The sequence below is a fragment of the Jaculus jaculus genome, chromosome 2, assembly GCF_020740685.1.
Source record: "Jaculus jaculus isolate mJacJac1 chromosome 2, mJacJac1.mat.Y.cur, whole genome shotgun sequence".
Classification (NCBI taxonomy): domain Eukaryota; kingdom Metazoa; phylum Chordata; class Mammalia; order Rodentia; family Dipodidae; genus Jaculus; species Jaculus jaculus.
The window spans coordinates 80,264,429-80,286,283 of record NC_059103.1 but is presented as its reverse complement, the minus strand read 5'-3'; the positions used below and the strand labels follow the sequence as shown (position 1 = coordinate 80,286,283).

At 35.8% G+C, this 21,855-nt stretch overlaps 1 protein-coding gene across 2 annotated transcripts in view; it reads right to left on the bottom strand.

The window, feature by feature from the left end:
- The window catches only part of Grid2 (glutamate ionotropic receptor delta type subunit 2), a 1,510,676-nt gene that overhangs the window by 634,244 nt on the left and 854,577 nt on the right, over positions 1–21,855 (bottom strand). For both annotated transcript variants that reach the window (XM_045143055.1, XM_045143054.1), the window contains exon 5: positions 2,652–2,705. In XM_045143055.1, the coding sequence (XP_044998990.1) occupies positions 2,652–2,705 (54 nt within the window). The remainder of the gene's footprint in view (positions 1–2,651; positions 2,706–21,855) is intronic.

Here is a 21,855-nt window from a genome sequence, read left to right as displayed (position 1 = left end):
CAAGCTCACTGAGAAATCCTTCTGGAACTGAGCTGAAAACCTCCTGCATGTAGACCAGCTGACAGAAAGCTGGAGAAAGCCATTCTGCATGCAGTTCAATGGGAGGGAGAGAGAAATCACCAGTGATGATAATCAACAATGGACACTGCAAGCCTTATATTTGGTCAGACAGGCCAAAAGAGCCAACAGGTGCAATAATGTCATGTCTGGTATAGAGGAAAACCACCCACACTCTAATTTGATGGGAGGCCTGCTCCAAAAGGAGGGAATACATCTCTGAAACTGAAAACCTACAGCAGGAATAGTGATGAGCCCTAGGGATGTAATGTCCACTGCTGTCTGGCTAAATGTATATATTATCCTCATCAAACTGCCCAATAAGCATTTTTCTTAATGTTCATACCCATATATTAATGCTACTTTCACTTTTGGTTAGAGAACCTTCTGATTCCAGATTTTAGGGACCTTGGGATGACTCAGAATGCACCATGGTGCTGAGAGAAGTGACAAAGGAGTGCTCAGCACTAAAATATCTGTATCACACCTTCCAAGGTTCATGGTCCATTGTGGAAGACGTGGCGGAAAGAATTTAAGAGCCAAAGGAAGGGTAAGACTCCTTACAATGTGCTTCTTCAGACACAAAATAGCCTGGATATCTATGACCTCATAGTGCCTGACACTACCTACACAAGATCATCATAATAGGAGGAAAAGATCATGACATCAAAATAAAAGAGTGACTGATTGAGAGGAGCTGTGGATATGCAGGAGAGTGGAGTTTCAAAAAAGGTGGGAGAAGGGAGGGCGTTACCATGGGATATTGTTTACAATCATGGGCGTTGTCAATAAAAATGTTAATAATCTGGGAGTGGTGGTGCACACCTTTAAACCCAGCACTTGGGAGGCAGAGGTAGGATGATTGCTATGAGTTTGAGGCCACCCTGAGACTCCATAGTGAATTCCAGGTCAGCCTGGTCTAGAGTGAGACCATACCTTGAAAAAACATAAAACAAAAAAAAGTAAATAAGTAAAAACATCCAAATCATTACATCGATAAGACTTTTTTAATAATCTCATTATTTCTACTTTGTATCTTTAAAATACTTGATGAGCTGATGAATTATTTAACTTTTTCAAACCTTAGTTTCCTAGTAGGAAAAATGGAAAGGAAAATATCTAATATAGAAAGTTATAAAAGCTTTCTAAATTCTTTTCTCATTTTCTTTTGTTTGTCATACATATAATCATTCCAGATGGATATTAAGAGGTATGACAAAATTAGAAAGTATCAAAACTATACTGAAAAACAGATCTCACACATAAATATGCCTTATAGGAATCCAAGAGTAATATATATTATGTTTTCATAAGTAATATAGGGATAAGCATATAACATAGACTTTGTTTTATCCAAAACACATTGGTAATATATATCTAGCATCTTTTTTTCCCAAGCTAGAAATAACTACTCTGTGAATGAAGTGTTGTATATGAGAAACAAGTTGAAAATGCAATTTACATTTACTTTTCTTTGTTAGGAGACACAGCCATCTATTTATCCTCTACCAGCCTCATTCTTTGGATCTTTACAGAATAGTTTTTCAGCCAATTAATATGAGAAAGTGATCTATGAAGTTGAACAGGAAATGATCATTACTGTGGTAGCATTGATTAATTATTAGTCACTGTGTTAAAGGATTTAATAATGTATCATTGAATTCTTAGAAACCTATCAAGTAAATGTAATACTTATTGTACAAATGAATATACTGAGACGTATAGAGAGAGATGATAAGTCCATAGTAATAGAGTATGAGTTTTATAGGTTTGATTACAAAATAAGGATTCTTAGAACAAACAATTTTGTCCCTGAAACAAAGTTTAGAATGCTGTAAGTGCATACTTAAGACAAATAATTAATAATACATTTATATTTATGCATCAGTAAATCAACATTACTGAATAGTACATCTTATCATGTTGTTGTGGACAAGTCACCTTATTGGATATGATCATTTTATTTGTCCAAGGCTGTGCATTGTATTTGCTGATTATGACTGACAAATGTTAATGGGACAACTTTTTCACGTTGCTTTTAGACTGCAATATACCTTTAAGCTTATATACTGTTTTTGCAAAAAATAAAATAAAAGCCTTTCATAAAATGTTTGACAAGTATGTGGCTTTTATAATAGTTATATTTCTTTATGATAATGTAAAAATATCTATTCTCTGTTGACTCATATTCATACATGGAACTTTTTAATCTTCATGTAAGGAGGTGGCTATGAAAGTTTTAGAAATAACATTAAAATATAAATGGAACATGAGCTCTCCACTGGGAGTAATTCTCTTTGCTTAAAAAGAAAAACTGAGCTTTTCATAAAGATGATCTCTATGCAGACAGTATGTGCCAACAGGAAAAAAAAAAACAAAACAAAACAGAAAAACACTCAGTGGGGAAGCCTTTCTCCATATATTTTTATTCAAATAAAAACCTTTATCATTTTTAAAAATCCTCTTTCTATTTTTATATGACAGTATTCATGCAGTAAGTTGAAAATTTACTTCATGTTCTAATTGCATTTAAAAATTCAGGTTGTAGAATGACGGTGACTCTGTATGAGAATGAACACACAAGAAGGCCTCACCTCATTTATGATGATCCAGTGACAGTCAAAAGCAACCAGATTAGTTTCCACCACCTAGAATAGAGAACAAATGAGCTCTTAGCATTGATCATGGGAAAGAACCACACTAAGTGGTTATACTTTCTAAATGGATAAAACTATGTATAAAGTATATAAATTCAATTGAAGATGGGAAATCATTAGTAAAATACTGTAGAGATAGTTTTGCTTGACATGTAGATTTGCTATGCATGTGGATATTTTGAATCGATAAATGGATCTCTGTAATCAAAATTTTTGTCTAATGTGTATTTGAAGTACAATCAATTCTAAATTCTTTGTAAAAATTTAAAAGTAATGAATAAATAAAAAAACTATTAGAATATGAAGTAATATAAGCCAAAATCTAAACTTTTAGGAAAGTAGTTTTGGATAAAGTAGCATGATACACAGATATACAGAGGACAACCGTAAACTTAAAATGTAAACATGAGAAGAATACAGATAAAAATATGAAAGCTAATCTATAGGTAAAATAAATTGTGTTTCTGAAAAATATTTGTAATAGAAGAAATCACTGAATTTAAAATCTATGGCCATACCACCATAAACATACCTAATCTTGTATAATCTTGAAACTAAGCAGGATTGATCCTGGTTTGTGTTTGGAAGGGAGAAATTACTGAATTCAGTTTGAATTGGCTTTATTTAGATAGTCTTTGATGTGTGGACAAATTAATCAAAATTCAAGCAATGAGAACTGTATATTATATGTATATATTACTGGGTATAGAGTTCTTTTGTAGAGCAGTACTAAAAGCCACTAGATTTAACTTACTGATAGTTTGGGTAGTCACTCTTTTATACTGTGGTGTGAAATGTCCAGGAGAAAGCAAAAAGAATATTGAGTTTCAGTAAACAAAAATGGTTAAGTCGCTTTAAAAATACTCTAAAACTTTATTTATTTATTTAGAGAGTGAGAGAAAGAAAGAGGCACACACAGAAAGAAAGGGAGAGAAGAGAGAGAGAATGGGTGCACCAGGGCCTCCAGGCACTGTAAACTCCAGACACATGTGCTATCTTGCACATCTGGCTTATGTGGGATTCTGAGGATTTGAACGGAAGTCTTTTGGCTTTGCAGGCAAATGGCTTAGGTTAAGTATCTTTTCTAATGACATGATGTTTTCATTCTTCGCTTTAGGAAATTAGAGAAATAATATGCCTATTAAGTTCTGGGTTTCACTCAGTATTATTAAAATATTGGTTATTTCAGCAGTATGAACTTGAAATGAGCAAAAACACATTAGTACTTCAATGTACATAAATAATCAGTTTATGTTCATGTTCTCAAGTAAGAACTCTTCACCATAGGTGGGCACCAGGTTTATGTGACCTCTCAGTAAGATAAGCTGGAATTCATCCACAGGTCTCAATATGCATTTTCAGTTTTAATGCATATGGTCGCTAGAGTAACTCTTCTGTGATTCTACATAAGCATGATTTAAAAATCATGTAATATTTATTGGCCATTTCAATAGTATCCAAGACTTATTTTTACCAGCACATTCTCTTAGGTCTTGGTTAATTTCTTCATACATGACTAACAAGATCATAAGTCCTCTGATTCTTTCTGTAACAGTATTATTGAAAATAAGCAATATTCAAAGGTAACTAATTAAACAGGTAACTGGTATCAGAAATAGCAGAAACATTTGAAAATTGTCACTACTATAAGTAGAGGGAAGGAATAGTGGTACTGAATTGTTTATTCAGGGTCATGGGAGGTAGATGGAGGACAATAGAAAATTGGGAAAAGTGTTAATCAAAAATAAAGAGGTTATGCATGAGACATTTGGAAACTAATTATTTTAGCTAATTAAAAGATGTAACTTCTGGGCTGGAGAGATAGCTTACTTCGCTAGTAAGATGCTTGCTTGCAAAGCCAAAGGTCCCAGCTTCAGTTCCCTAGGACTCATGTAATCCAGATGTACAAGGTGGCACATGCATCTACAGTTCCTTATAGTGGCTGGTTTTTGGGTCTTTGTTGCCCATCACAACTAGATACAATATTTCATTACTAAAAAAAAAAAAACAACAACAACAAAAACCACACCAAAAAAAACTACCAGTGCTTTGGTTGCTGGACACTGAGAAATCAAGCAAGAACTGAGTGGAAACATCTTCCCTCCTGAGTAGTGTTCATAGTGCTAGAAAGTACTATGCTATCTGCTGGAGAAGAAAAATAATCAATGGTTTTACCCAGCAATGGACTCTGCAAGCTATACAACAGGCACCCAGGAAAGGTATATCCACAAGCACAAGTGGCATGTCCACTATGAGGATAACCAACCACTCCTCTGATTGGATTTGAAGCCCACTACAAAGGAGGTAATTCAGGCCTGATAGTGAAATTCTAGCCAAAAGCCTATGGCGGGAAAGGTCACAAGCCCCAGGGAAAAAGTAACTATTGTTGTTGGCTACATACATATATTATGATCATCCAATTGTCCTCTAAATATATTTCTGTTGCCTTCACTTTTTGTTTGAGAAGTCCCTTTTCAACTGGCAATGATTGTGGAGGAGACAAAACTTGCCAAAATTCTGTGAAAAAGTGAAAGCTGAGTGTTTAGCACTTTAAGGGACATCTAAAAGCACACCCTCCCCTGGCTCTTGTACTATAGCAGAAGAGGAAGGGTCAGGAATGCAAGAGGCAAAGGATGAGAAGAGTGCTTTGGAATACTGTCTCCCAGACATACAGTGGCCATTGTATTAATGCCCTCACAGTGGCTTGTTACTATCTGCACAAGACTTGCATAATGTGTTCATCATCAGGTTGGAATAAATGATGGACTAGAGAAAAATTATATCAACATATAAGGGGGAATAGTGGGAAAGAAATGAGGGTTAAGTGGAGGAAAGTGTGGAGCGGGTACAGAAAAAGTGGATGGGAGGGAAATATATAAATTTTTATTAAGTTTTTAAAATGTTATTTAAATAAAAGAAAATGGTGCTGTTTTCCTGATGAACCAGATGCCAGCACAAGGGGGAAGGAGACCAACACAGAGAAAAAGCAACTCCTGCCAAATCAGAGAGCCAGAGCCTCAGAGGCCCCCAATACCTCATCACTGAAGCAGACCAAAAATGAACCCAACATGGCTCAGGGAAATTTTGCGAAGAGGGGGTGGAAAGAATGTCAGAGTCACATGTTGGGTTCATGATATGCAGAGAGATTCATCGTACCAATAACTGTGGGCTAACCCCACAATGCACGACCCATATACCTCAACAAGGAGGGGCCAGTGGGGAGAGGGTAGGCCACGGATGAGCCTAATAATGGTACCAAACTGCCTGTATTTGCTGAATACAAAACTAATAAAAAAAGAAAGATAATGGAATTCAACAGCATAGGGTTTGGGCATTTAACATTTATACTAAAATATTTACAAGATTAGAAGTTTGCATCTAACCACAGCAGCATTAAAAGAAAAAGAGAGCGACAACATTTAGCCTTCTGACATTTTTAACAAACTGAGCTAATGTGTTGTGAGCACTCTTAGGGAAGACATATTTTTCTATAAAGAAATTCTGAGTTCAGTATAGAAAATTAATAACTCATGATTATAAAGTTAAAACCAATTTACCTGATTACTTCATTATTTTTAGCAATATTAACTTCTTTTCACTTATAAATTCTTAAGCCTAACTATAGTGGTGTCAAACTAATGACATTATTTTGTTAAAATACCAAATTTTGGACTGTAGACATTATTCCAAGGCATCCTAGAATTTAAAAAGCTTTTATATTTATTTCCACAGTTAGAAATTAATTAGCAAATAAATATATTCTTCTGTGATGTTTATTCATTTTTTGGTCAATGTGGCTGGATTTAGGATCATAGTGTAAACAAATCTCTGGATGATTCCAGAGAGTTTTAATTAAAGAGGAAAAGATCACTCTGAATGTGGGCAGCCCTGTCCAATGGACTGATGTTCTCAAGTGCATAAGAGAGGAGAAAAAGCCAGCAGAGCACTCACATACTTCCTTCCTTCCTCCAGATACTTTGTAGTTATTTTCTCACAGTTACAAGAAAAGTGACTACTAGTTTTCTTTTCTCACCATTATCACTTAAATAACAGCTATTTAGATATTTAAAAACAGATTAAGAAATGGATGAAAAAAATCCCTTCTTTTCTCTAATGGAACTTATTTCCTGTCCAAAACAATCATTTTTACATCTATTAGATTCCACATCTAGATTATTAGGAATGTTTTCAATGTAGTAAATTCTAGTGCCTTTTAAACAAACAAACAACAACAACAAAAAAAATCCCTCACAAAACTGGTGATAAAAATTTGAAGTTATTAAAATAATATTTGTTAAAATGATGAGTGAGAAACTGCCTGAAAGATCATATTAGACTACCAAAAGAAAATAGCAAGTCAGTAAAGAAAAACAAAACAGAACAAATTAATCCAGTGGGAACAGTAGCACACTTGGTCAGCAAAATTACAAGGGAAATCGAAGAATGGATTTTTCTGGGTAATCTGTTCCTTACCTCCTTACCACATAATTATCTTCTATCATTAGACATGTCAACATCAGAAGTGTGAAATGAGCATGCACATAGTCCTATGGCACTGGTTTCCACTTCTAAATATAATAATATAACAAGTGAGACCCTCTCACTCCCACAACACTGAGGTTACTTTAAGAGATTTTAGAAAAAATAAAGGAGGGCTCAAATCTTGTCAGGATGAAAAGCTATGAGTAAGGACAGACCATCTGTCACTGGCAGGAACCTTAGAACTTCAAAATCTTTAGAAAAGCCCAACAATTTATCACCAGCCCTTCCATCATCCATCCTCAGATCTTTAAATGTGCTAAATTTTAGAAACTCTGAAGCAGAGAAACCAACCACACTGGCAAAGTGTGCATCTAGCTGGTACTGAATGCAGAGGAGATCCTGCATGCACAGAGGACAATTTAATTGACTGCACAATGACAGCCACATGCTGTTATTTCACTCAAGCTTGTGGCTCGACTAAATTACACTTGTTCCCTTTGCAGGATGCATGTAATGTTACACATTCCACAGAGGTTCCTGGTGATCTGCTCATCTGCAGTAGCCAAGATATCAGATGTTACTCTCCCTTTTCCAAATTGTCACCTGGAAACCAGTGACTAGAAGGTGTACAGACAAAACCCCAAGAGGTATTCTCTAAGTGACTAGCAAAATATTAACGACCTACCCCCTCCCAAGATTGTCATCTGTGGCAACACCATGACTTACATAGTGTCTCTGGTGCTGCTCTTTGTGTGAGAAGACCTCTGTTAAAGTCACTGAATGTAATGCAGCCAAATAAATTTAGACATACAAATTTAAAGAAAGTCAAACACACGCTACTGGACTATTCATCATAGTGTTTAACATCATAACTGACAAAAAGTGATACTAACATGCAACATTACTTTATGTGACATTGCAGAACAAGCTGATTCAGTGTGCTAAAACACACAATTTGGAGCAAAAGATGGAGCTCGGACGCTTATTTCTTCATTTTTCAATGTGAATAGTGATAGTTCCTGCATGATAACATCATAAAGGACAAAATGACATAATGGTGCAGGTAAGATTTCAAAAAGGACCATCGCCTTGCATCTTACTGTAGGTTTGGCAGTCTCCTGAAGAAATTTTTGGATTGTAACAATTCCAAACAGATTTGACCAGAGACTCTTTTGAACTTCAAATCTCATGGGATGAATAAATCCAGGGAATTAGAAACGAGGATCAATGTTAATTTACCCGCGCATTTTAACAAGGTCTGAATTCCCACAGCAATTCTAAAGAGATCATGACCAGCAGGGCTTAATCCACGAAATGACCTCGGGCTGCGAACAGCCATGCCTGATGCAGAAGGCCCAAGTCAAACACAGTGGTGCTGACCACTCAGGTTCTTCTACATTTCTCACTTAGAAAACCAAACTATTGTCTTCTCCCCAGTAAAGTATAAAAGGTGCAAAAGTATTTGTGACTTTTTTTTTTTTTTAACCAAGGAATTCGTGGATTTAGACTAAACACGACCATCTGTTGCCCCAGTGGGCCGACTAGTTTCAGTCGTGTGAAACCAACCGGTGGAATTAAATACCGAGTCAGAAATCGATAGTACCATGCGTGGAGTCTCCCTTATTTTTAGGAGCAGTAGACAAGCGTGTAGCAGGTTTAATTTTCATTGTTTTGTTCTTGGTGGCTTTTGTTGTTGTTTGTTTTGTTTTTTTGCTGTTACTGCTCTTTTCTCACTACAAGAAACTGGTTACTTGCACGGATTGTACTGCACGTGCCACGTATCACCAGAAGATGGCGCCAGCAGTCCTCCCTCTGGCCCGGGCAGCAGGGGGATGTTCAAACCCACCGTCTTGGCGTTTCCCTGAGCTCCGCGCGGAGCCCAGCAGCAACTCTCTTCTCTTCGGTTCCTATCCAAACAGCCACTCTCTGCAATCCCACTCGCTGCCTCGTGTTCTAGAATCTCTACTGTGATCTTCCAGCTGGAAGGCCGCAAATAGACTTCCATCCAAATCCTTCAACCATTACTGCCAAAGCTATTTCATAAACGGATATGCTAGAATGATTGTTACTGCTGTGCAGTTGGGTCTTCCCACACCCCCGGGGAGATGGAAACGTGCCACGCTGAGACTTGGCCTGCACTGTGCTACTCGCTGTTTCTTGACGTGTAAAGATGGGTGCTGATGCCAGTAAACAGACACAGTGTTCTTCAGGCATAGGGCCATCTTCCAGCGTCCTGTGTCGCCGAACAAAGATTGAATAGTGTTTAAGGGTAGTCATAAGTCTAATACTTTTTGTGATGTGAGTATAAACAAACACCTGACAATTATTCTTTCCACAAGGGATCATTATGTATTCTTATTTTATTTGTTTTTTTTTTAAACTTTTTGTCTTGTTTTGTTTTTTATTGTTTTATTTGAGTCAGCTCAAGGTGCCCTTGATCTCAATGTAGAGCTAAGGCTGACCTCGAACTTCTGAGCCTCCTATCTCAAACTTCCAAGAATTCAGATTAAAGGTGTGGGGCACCACACTCAGCGTTCTATTATCAATTCCTTTGTAGTTTCTGCTGATTATGCCGACTATTTGCAGATGTTTCTTACTAAGGTGATGAAAGTGACGCTCTGCCAAAGCCTAGTTTGAAAAGTTGTGTTTGTTGAAGGCCAACTCATCCCTTGTCTACTTTACCATATTTGAATATACTGATATTTGATAAATCATTTTATTTTAGTAGCTAAGTGACCACTGGAAGGGTGAATTAATTCTTAAGTATGATTGACAAAATAAAGCTCTAAATTGGCATTCATCAAGACTTAAAATGATTCCTTGGGGGACATATTGAGACTTAATTGCCAGGATTTGTGAGGTGAGATTTTCCTACCTTGACGCACATAAAGAAGGAAGAAACATCAAAAGAGGTTCTCAAAGACAAGCAAGCTGGTCACAGCTCAGAGCAGCATATGGGCCTTTCCAGCTGGAAGCCTCATGCCTGTGGGCAGCTCGTTTTGATTTCTTCTGTATCCTGTCTTGGGCGAGTTGATTCTCCGGAAAACGATATCAAATTCTCTCCGGCCCTACCTCCCTTACCCAAGGCAGCGTTCTCCCATCCTGGTGCTTCCAGAGACTGGGAGCCAATCTTTGTCAGCCCTGTGAAAATGTGTTTAGTCATGTCAGTGACTGCAGCACCATGCTGCATTTTACAGGCCTTTCATTCCACTTGGTGAGCTTCCCTGAAACAGGAACTAGTCTTCGTCAGTGGCCTATCCTCATCACCATCTCCAGAGAGGAGGTATGGATAGTGTAATGAGACGTGTATTCCCAAGAACAGCACAGATTTTACTAAATGTTGCTTGTACAAAAAGCACAACCATGAATCCCTAACTGGTATGCATGTCCTATTTTACCTAGTACTGAGGTATTTAATAAACTGATATGGAAAGAGAACATAATGTGAAATTTAATTTCATAATAATTTAGTGATTTTCATTATATTAAGGAAACTCCATAATGTGGCTTTCATGATTGGTTTTCATGATTGGTTACATGATTAAGAATTATTGACTTAAGAAATCCTAAATTGGCAAAGCTAAATATCTAAGGACTTTATTTAGAAAAGAGCAATATTTGAGTAAGCCTGCTTGAACTCCACTGCTGGGGCTACTTAATGTCCCTCAGGAATGCTAGTACTCTGTGACCATTTCCTGCTAATTCACATGTATAGGGAAGTATAAATGTCTAAAATTATCTTAAAGTTCCTGAGACATACTAAATATTCACAACTAACTTAAAGTTAGTGTGATGTTTCTGACAAGACTCATAAGTGGTTGTGAATATATTTATTCCATTTGGCAATATTTATTAAATATTACTTATATCCATAATATAAGATTATATTATTACATATTAATAAAACATAAGGTAATATAGTAATATCTTTAATATTAGGTGATATTTATTGTCACACATATATGTATATATATTTTAAGCTATAAATAAGCACAAAGATATACATAGACTATCTCCAAGAAATGCATGAGGTTTAAAGTTATGTATGTATATAAAGTTAACTTTCTTAGTCTTCATAGTACCCTTGTCATGCCCTATAATGTGCACGTAACATGAAATCGCTAAGGAAACCATAAGCTAAGCAATTCACCCAAATTGTAAAGATGTTCTCAATGTTGCACAAACCATTATGCAATTTCATAATTAAAATAATTGCAGTTAAATTAAATGTTGCAGAACAATTTATGGGGTACAGTTTATTTATTGACATCCTACTGGGTTCATTTATGGGCATCTCCTATACATCTTAAGGAATTGAGGAATGTACCGTAGAAGAAATTGAAAAATTAAGGTGATTTCATCTACCATTCTACTTTATGTTCATTTTGCCTTGAGCTGGTATGAGAACATTTGCTTTTCCTTTATGGATTCTCAATTCTCACTGTCTTTCTGAATATGAACAATTTACTACATTATTAAGCAATTGAATATTTTATATTCACACATATTCAATATAAATATGCATGAGTGTTTGTATGTATGCATATGAATACATATACATATGCATGTGTTTATTGAATCTATTTGTTTGTGCTTGTTTTCCTGATGCTGTGCCTGAGAAAGGTGTCAGTTCCTAGATGATCACAACAAAAATTTACAGTGCCACTACAGAAGGAAGAATGCTCAAGTACTTACAGAGGAGAAATTGTGCAATAATTCTCAAGTATTATGCCAACAAGGCAGTCTGTACATTAAGCATTTTGTTTTTGCATTTATACAATTAATTAGCTTACTCTGGTTCTGACAGTAATGGACATCTTTGTGTGTAGCCTGATTGTATCCTGCAGTATAACTAACTCATCACTGAGAAAGTGATATAAGCCTCCTTAAAAGATATTCCCAGTTCAACATTTCTGTTATCTTTTAGGTTGTTCCAGCATTACACTGGAAGTCTGATTTCTAGGTATTGCAAGAATGGTACCAAGTACTAGTGATTTAAGTATCAAAAGATTTCAAGAGAAAAAAAAAAGTATTCAAAAGTTCTTATTGGTTTTGATATACAAAGTTTCAAAAAGTAAAATAAGAGAAATACAATATGAGTTTCATGGCCATCATCTTAAGCCATTTGTGTTTGTATCCTCAAAGTGTTTATGTTCTTTTGAAGCATGACCCTGAATCAAAACAAGATCTTCAAGCTTTCTGGGACTTCTAAATTTTTTTTTTGGCAGCTCCTTCCATAATAAAACAGCCTTGTAGCCTACAAAAAACATTTTAATGGCATTGGACTTGACAGCAATGGACAGTTTCCAGAGTTCCAAGCAATTGACTCTCCCGTCTGTGTTATTTCACTATGGTGAAATATATAAACCACCTTTTCTTACCATTGACAAATCACCTTATGGTGTTAGAACTGTGTTTAGTAACAAAATGTCAGTTGAAACTGAGGCACCAACTGCTAACTGCTCAAACAAAATGTCATTTGCTGAACAGAATTACAGTGCTTGACAAAGCAGCCCATGCTAGGACAACACAAGGCAAGCATATTCGACATCATGGGATACATTTTAATGATAGGAAAACACTTTGGAAATTCTTCTTTATTTTTTTTAATGATGTATACAATTTATCTGTGAGTGTTTACAAGAGTGTGCTCTCTTTAAAATGATTAGTTGCCCTGCATGCCATTATTACATCTTAGAATTCACTGTTCTTTGCTTCCTAGAAATGGAACTATAACTATGTTTGCTAGCATCAATGCAAATGCATGTTTTTCCATCTCTATTGGACCCTGATTCTGATCATGAATTCTTTTTCCAGAAATAGTTTTGCTTCTCCTTCATTTTTCACAGTTGTCACATAGGAACTTCATTCGGCAGCATTAGCTCATCTTCCTAACAGATCAATAAGCAACTATGGATTACATAAATATAAAAGTAGAAAAAGCTCAACTAGCAAAGATGGGATCAGTCCTTGGGTTTCTGCCCTTTCAATGCAAACCAAAGCTAACCACATTTACTCTAGATACTGTGGGTGTGTATTACACACTAACCCTGTGTAGCAGACAGACTCAGGTTTGCTGAGATGAACTTCCAGACCAGGCACAGTTATGGAGAAAGGGATTTATTAAAGCTTACAGATCCAGGGGAAGTTCCATAATGGCAGAAGAAGCTGGCTTGCCTTCACAGGCCCAAGCAGAGAGAAAGAAGTACAAGCCTAAAGGTCCAAAGCCACAGCACACCTCAAGAACTCCAGCTAGGCACACTTTGCATATCTTTAGATTGAAATCTGAAACCCACTACCACACCTTAAGATCACCCAGTGACATTGCCTCCAGCAGGTGGCTACAGATGCAAACTACAAACACAACTGAATATACTGGGGACCACCTATTCTATTCAAACCACCACACCCTGTAAACTCAATAGAGCCTGTTTTCATTTAATCTAATCTTACAACATTTTCTCTGCTGTGCAAATATATTCATACCACCTCATCTTCTTTCCTCCCAATCTCATCACAGATTGTCAGGCCCTCTTCATCTCATTAAGCAACTAGATAGGCCTTTCAAATACAGCTCAGGATGCCTTCCTTCCTTCCTTACAGAACCTTTATCATGGGTTTCAACATCTCTACACTAGCCAACTGTGTATCCTTCTCAAACACACAAAATCTCTGCAAACCTGCCTTACAGTTTTCTTAAATACTGCCTATGATTGCTTTCTCTTTTACACACTTCCCCATCACATACGGTTTTCATTCTACCTCATGACCACATGCCCACCCTCTTCACCTGATGATCTCTCCAATGAATGTCTTTCACAAATTCACTCAGAAATTTTAACTATATGTACCAACTCTACAAAGTCTTCCATGATTATAAATGTAAATATATCCTACCATTAGTGGACATAAGCAATTACATTTTTATTTAATATTGTTGGATTTTGCATGTATATGTGTATTTTTATAGAGTATATTATGTGTGGTCTGGGTAACATGTGGTACGTGCACATGTATGTATACAACTTCACACACCCCCATGCATATGTTTGGGCAGGCCAGAGGAGAACATTGGGTTTGCTTCTCCTATTGCGCATCAATATTTACTTGAGCAAGGCTCTTTCTCTCAATTCTGAGCTACTGTTCATCAGTGTCTGATTCTTTAATCACATTCCCCCTGACCCTAACCTGACTAGGGTTACAGAAGTGGATAGCCACACCCAATCATTAATGTGCATTCTGGTCGTCAAATTTGGGAGTCTCCAACCCCTGAGGCCCTCATGTTTAAGCAGAAGACACTCTTATTTAGTGTGCTGTCACCCCAATTCACAATTGTGTGTTCATGATTATTTTGTCTATAATAGCCAGAATAGAGATCTATAAATTATATTTTATACTGTTTTATATTTATATCACCTGAATCAACATTATTTAAACATGATAAAACATATTCTAAAAGTGGTGGCATACCAGAACTACTGAAAGTCAACACTCAACCATGGGAAATTGAATTAATGCCTCTGTTCTCTCATCTCCCAGTGGGAGGAATCTGAAATTGGCTAATGCCTAGGCACAGCTGGATATAAATTCATTTGACAATAATGTGCTTGATTTATCTTCTAGAAACATACCCTTGACCCCCAGAACTATCTCAAAGGACAGTTAGGAATTGTGTAAAGAATGGATAACAGCCAGGCGTGGTGGCACATGCCTTTAATCCTAGCACTCCACAGGCAGAGGTAGGAGGATCACCATGAGTTCGAGGCCACCCTGAGACTCCGTAGTGAATTCCAGGTGAGCCTGGGCTAGAGTGAGACCCTACCTCAAAAAAAAAAAAAAAAAAAAAAAAAAAAAGAATAGATAGCACAGAGACACCCTTCTCTTCTGGTCAATGGCATTTTCATGTCACCGACATGAAGTTCTATAAGAATAACAAGGTAACTGTCACAGGACTAAAAATGCAATCTGTACCCTACCTCCAAAAAAGAAAAAAAAGGTTAAGGAGATAGACACAGAGAACAATCAGCTACTAGCAAATCAGATATCCAGACACACAGAGGCTCCCAACACCTTATCACTGAAGCAGACCTAAAATGAACCCAAAAAGGCTCAGGGAAATTTTTGGAAGAGGGGGCCAAAAGAATGTCAGAGGCACATGTAGGGTCATGATATACAGAGACATGTCCTCCTACCCATAACTGATGGCTAACTCCACAATGGATGACCCATATACCTCAACAAGGAGGGTCCATGTGGAGGGGGGAGGACAGGGAGGAGGCTCACAATGGTACCAACTTGACTGTAGTCACTGAGTACAAAACTAATAAAAACAACAAAAACAAAAGAAATGCAATCTATGAAATGTCAAGAGAAGCATATTTGCATATATAGTGGAATTCAAATATTGCTATTTTTTTCTATCCAACCAACAAGCAGCTTCTTTCCTGCCTGTGTAAACTCCCTCACTCCTACCTCATACCAGATTTAGGCTTTTGTCTTCAGGTCCTAGCTTTCTTTTGAATGGTGATGCAATAACACTTTTTCCTTTTGCAAAAACCTGGTGCCATAGGATTGGTTTCTCTATGCATTGGATAGCAAGTCCTTTCTGAGTGTCATTTCTGACTGTATTACACAGTCAGTTTCTCAGGTCTTTCTCAATGTGGACCCCCATTTGCCCACATCCCTAATCTATTCTTGGTAAGGAAGTTCTGGCTGTCTTTTCTCCTTACCATCTCTCCTGTTCATTTTTCCTCACTTGCGCCTTCTGGAAACCCCTTTTTAGTTAACCATGTCTCCTAAAGTACTTGTCTCAGGATCTATTCCAGGAATTCAAACTGAGTCAGCCTTCCCACACAAAATACACAATTCATTCCATGAATAAAGAATGGTTGCTAGCATTAAAATGAGATTCTTAAGAATAAAATTCTTGAGAAATTACTGTGATTCATAATCCATTCTAAAATAGGACTTTCTTTAATAGACTATTAACATATGGTCCCAATTCCAGTAAAGCCATCTGGAAAGCATTGGGGATTCTTTTCATCAGTGGTTCTTGCTTGTGGCATGCAGAAGACTCATCTAAAAAGCTTTGTAAACACAGATTGCTGGGACCACTCCAGGTTTAGAAGGTCTGGCATGGAGTCTGAGAATTCCCATTTCTTATGCACTCCCACATACTACCATGTTGAAAGTTCCGTAGGTGGTTATGAGATCTTCTATTTTACAATACTTCATATCAGGAATTGAAGATAATGACTTGGCACCAATACTTATCAAATTAAAAAATAAATAATCAAGTGTTTTAGATACCTAAAAGGTACCAACAACAGTTCTAGTTACTGGAGTGGCTTAAATGAATGAGGCTGACTGAATCCTTTCTAAGTGATGCTTCAGCCCAGGACTTCTGTAGGCTTATCAGGAACATGAACAGAGTACTGATGGCTGCCAAACTACACCTAACCACATGTGCCTCTCTATGAAAGGAATCACCAAAAACCCTGTTTAGAAAGAGCATTGCATATGCTAATTTATTCTACAAAAGTAACCTGTTAAAAGCTAAGTTCTTGAAATGTACTGGAGTGTTGCTAATTCATAATACACTTACCACCATCAAAATCATAGCTGTGTACCAATTATTTTTACACACCTATTTTCCATTTAGGATGCTGTATTACTATTTACAATGCAAATTTGAAAATTTGTAAACATACCATTTTTTTATCTTAGTACAATGTTTTGTTCTTCTGGTTTAATCACAAGAGGTATGATCAGTCATGATTACTGGGTATCAATAACATTCTGAAGTATGTTACCAGTTAGCCTACTCTGTGTTTCTCAGATGCCACTCCCAGTTCAATAGCAGAAAACAGTTCTGCTAAGTTATTTAATAAATGATGTGTCAAAGCTTCTTTTTCTAATCCCAGTCAGATAAAGTAAATTCCCCAAAGATTACAGTATATATTTCTATCTTTTAATCAGTTTTGTTTTTGAGAAATATTTTTATCATGACAATAAAAATGGGACTTAGGTGTGTTCCTATTATTGGAGTTTAGGTCATAATTGCTACTGGCACAATTCCAGCCCATCATCAAGTTCCTGGACTTTCTCAGATGGTTTATATTCATACAGACCAATGCTGAATCTCGGGATATCTCAGTTTCTGTGCTTATTTATTATTATTTCACCGAATAGTTGCATAGTTAACACGCTATACAGTTTACTTAGATCAGAATACTAACGAAAGAGAGAGAGAATAAAAAGATCTTTTGGATAATAATCCCTTGATTTCTTTCAAACACCCAAAGAGAGAACACATACAGTACTGGTAACCTGGGTTTTCTCCTGTGCAAGAATGTGAAAACAATCAGAGAAGAGTCTGTCTGATAATGTTGAAAGGCCTTACTTCCTTGATAACACAGCAGCAGAAGTAATGAAAGCTGCTCTGGGAGAGTCTTGGGATAGCACTTCTCCTAAGATTAAGATCAAGGACATACATGAAGTTAAATATCACTATGTTGTCTGAGTGTCAGCATTGTTGAAGTGATCTTGCATTTTTGTTTGATTTGCTTCTTTTTGTTTTCTTCTTTTGTACACATTGCCATAATGCTAGGAAGTTTGTAAAAAGTCTGCTCCTGACTGTAGACCAAGTCATCACTGGCTAATGAAGCAAGCAGACAGCAGTTGATTTAGTCCATGTGACTTTGAAGACACATTTTACTGTGACTTGAGGTATGGTTTACACAAACAGGTTAGGTTAGAAGGTTTTTCATATGAATAGTAAATACCTTCTTTTTTTTTTTTTGTCAGTGCTGGGAATTAAACGTAGGGCATTACATATGCTAGGAAATTCTTTTATGTGATGTGTTGTGTTCATCTATTTTCTTTTATGATAATATTAAGATTTGCAACTTTGCATTATATGTCCTGAATAATTCACTGAAGTGTTCACCACTCAAGTTCCTAATCTAATATTTTTAAATAAAATGCAGTAACCATACAAGCACATTTTTTCAAGAAGGATGGAATTTTAACCGATAATAAGACTTTAAAATTTCAACTTCTTTAGTTGAATTGTGCAATTATTTTTAAATACCAAACTACCTGTGATTGCTACCTTCACTTTGTTAAAAAGTGAGGAACTGATAATAATTTTTATTGAGGTCTTGCCTGGGAAAATCCTTCTCCTAGCATCCCAAGTCATGGCCACACTCATCAGATGCTACTCTCAGTGACACGGGCAGCATCATTCACTAGTCACAGAGTGCTCAGGTGGATACAAAGACACGGAAGGAGGCAGAATGAATAGTAATGAATAAAGGAATCAACATTATCTTGTGTCTATTAAACAATTTATAGTTTGCGTTTTCCAGAATAGAATGCATAGATACAACTTCTCTGAAATATTCTGTCAAACACTGCTTGAAATAAGCATTGAATAAATGTGAAACAGAATTATGCCAGTAGTTGCACTTTTCTTGACACAAGCAAGTGATATGCCAAGGCAGACTGGCCTTAGCGAAAGCCAGTCTGTAATACAGAGGAGAATTAGCCAAATATGAATGTGAAAAAATTCAAATAATGTGTTTATAGTTAGTTACCTTCCCTCCTTCCTTCCCCCCTTCTTTCTTTCCTTCCTTCCTTTCTTTTTTCTTTCTTCCTTCTCTCCCACACTTCTATCCTTCATTTCTTATTTTGCAGTGCTATAAATCCAAATACAGGGTCTCCTACATTCTAGGCAAGTGCACTGCCATGTGGTAAAACTGTAACCTTTTAACTATTATTTTTAAAATTAGGTTTTAAAAACACTTTTAGTGATGAAGAATTCAATAAGTATAATAACCACTCTGTATGTAATTTACAATTAGAATAGGTTATACTTAAAATAAGTTCATTAAAAATTATATATATATATATATATATATATATATATGAATTCATTTATGTGCAACAGATAAATGTTTCTGTTTAAAAGTCATTCTTGAAACATCCCTGTCTGTAGTGCGTACACTGAGAGTTTGCTGTTATAGTTGAGGTTCTGGTCAGAATTTTATATTTTAATTATGATTCAAGTGAAAAAATGCAAGAAGATTTTACTATAAACTTATCCTTTAATGTGGCTGAATTATTGTTTTTTTGGTCACACAAAATATCAGTAAACAATGTAATCACTATTTAAATGTAATTTATTAAAAATATGATTAAAAATATACTTGTTTATTCTCTAATGTTACTAAATCTTATTTTGAACACAGTCAAAATTTTTGTTAACTAACCTTATTTTAAAATTTGATACTTAGAGTAATATGAGATTACTTCTGTAGTTAATAAATCTCTGAGACTAATTAATATAATGTTAATTTACAGGTAAGTGCTCTTCAGGTAATTTTTAAAACTTTAAATTTGCCTTAACAAATATCACATATATAAAAAAGCACAAAGCATTGAAAATTATATTTTGTTTTATAAACATTTGGGGGAACAAAAGGCCTCTATATATTCAGATTTTTAAAAAGTGATTATATAAAAGACCCAAAATATTTAATAAAAATTAAAATTAAAAATTGATAGAAAGGGATCAGTTAGCCAAATGAAGTGCGGTGGGTCCATGTACCTCAACAAGGAGGGGCCAGTGGGGAGGGGGTAGGTCAAGGATGAGCCTAATAATGGTACCAAACTGCCTGTATTTGCTGAATAGAAAACTAATAAAAAAATTTATAAGTAAAAATTAAATAAAATAGAATTTTAAAATAAAATTGACAGAAAGGGAAAAATAGATCAAAATATGATATATCTTCAAAGCTAGGAAACTTGGTCATTCAGTTAAATGATGAACTTTCCATCTTAAAATCACTCTATTGGAAAATCCACCTTTTTACTAGAAATACTACTCTAAGATACTTGAAAGAAAATATTTCAAATATAAATATGTTTTCAGGAGCCAAGCAAATGATATTTCTAAGCTACAGAGTTGATAAGCTTTGAAAGCTAAAGCATCCCAAATATCTGCTACACACCCCGCGCTCTGACACCCGGAGCTGGCTCAACAAGACGGCAAGGGCCATCCTCTTCTGTTTTTCTGACTACGGTTTAGGCCACAGCAATCTTACATAAAGTAATGTTTTGCTTGAGAGCTTAATTGAGATAACTTTATAAACTCGTCAACTTTAATCTACTGAAGTTAATATTGCTTATTGAGACATTGCTTAATAAAACACAGAAATGATATTAAATTCTCACATGTAAAAATCCTACATAAATACATTACATTTTGTTGTTTCAATGAAAGCAAAATATGAATGTAAGACAATTCCCATTCTTAAGGCATTTTATTTTATGGAGCAAACAATGATAGAAATAAGGGAATAAAATCAGTGTGTACTGCAAACTCTACCCCCTTAAGATGTAATACAAATCTCAGTTGCAAAGCCATATTTTTATAAATCCTCTCATTCAAAGATGGAAACAGAAGTGAAAGGCACCCAGGTTGTCGAACTCAGAGAGAAAATTATATCACTATACCAGGAAGCAAAACTTTGGCCTTTCTCTTCCATTAATCATTTCAAAAGTTTCTGCTTTTCAATAGCTCAAAATGATAAATGATAATACTCATGCATATTTTAAAGAGGAGCAATAAATGCTGGTTTTGAAACATTTCAAATAGGAAATATTACATTGTAATGTGAGTTATGTGTATTAGCTATGTTTTATTTTTATAAAATTTTATATGGGAAAATTTATATATGGAACCAGTATCTAGTTTAGTTAAGTAATGATCAACAAATAAGGTGATTCCTCTTAAGTACACATATATCATGTATGGTCAGGACCTCCTTGGAGTTAGCAGAATAATCATTGTCATGGTCTGAATATATGTGTTTCTCTAAAATCAACAGGTTTGGGCTGAGGAGATGGCTCATTGGTTAAAGGTGCTTGTTTGCAAAATCTAATGACTCAAATTTAATTCCCCAGTCTGTAATCATGTCAAGCTAAGTGCACAAAGCAATGCATGTGTGCGGAGTTCATTTGCAACAGTAAGGGGCCCTGGTGTACCAATTATTTCTTCTCTTTCTTTCTCCTTCCTCCTCTCCCTCCCTCCATCTCTCCATTTCTCTTTCCTTCCCTTCCTTCTCTGCTTCCTTTCCTTTCCCTTCCTTCCCTCCCCCACTTCACAAATAAAATAAAATCCACCAGTTTCAGGTTTTAACATAATCATTGAGCAATATTAATGGAAGATGAGGTCTTGATCTTTGAAATAAGGTTAGGGCATGAGAGTAAAACCATTATGAATGGGATTTGTAACCTTATACAACAAGTCTGATGAAGTATGTAAAACCTTTTACATTTTCTTGATGTGAAGACATAGAGACAGAAACATTTCTGAAGTACAGAGAAGGCCTCATCAAACAGTAAATCTGTTACTACCTTCAGATTGGACTTCTGAACTGTGAGCAATGGATATCTGTTGCTTATACGTTACTTTGAATATGGTAATTTTGTTATAGCAACATAAACATATAAAGAAAATCCTTTTGATGAATACACCCAATATGGATTTAGTTATAAATAATTAAGCATAATTTAAATGGGAGGAGGGAAACTGCATGAGCCATGAAATATATAAGTTAAATTATATTTTCTCAGTTAATCAGTAGGAATCAAT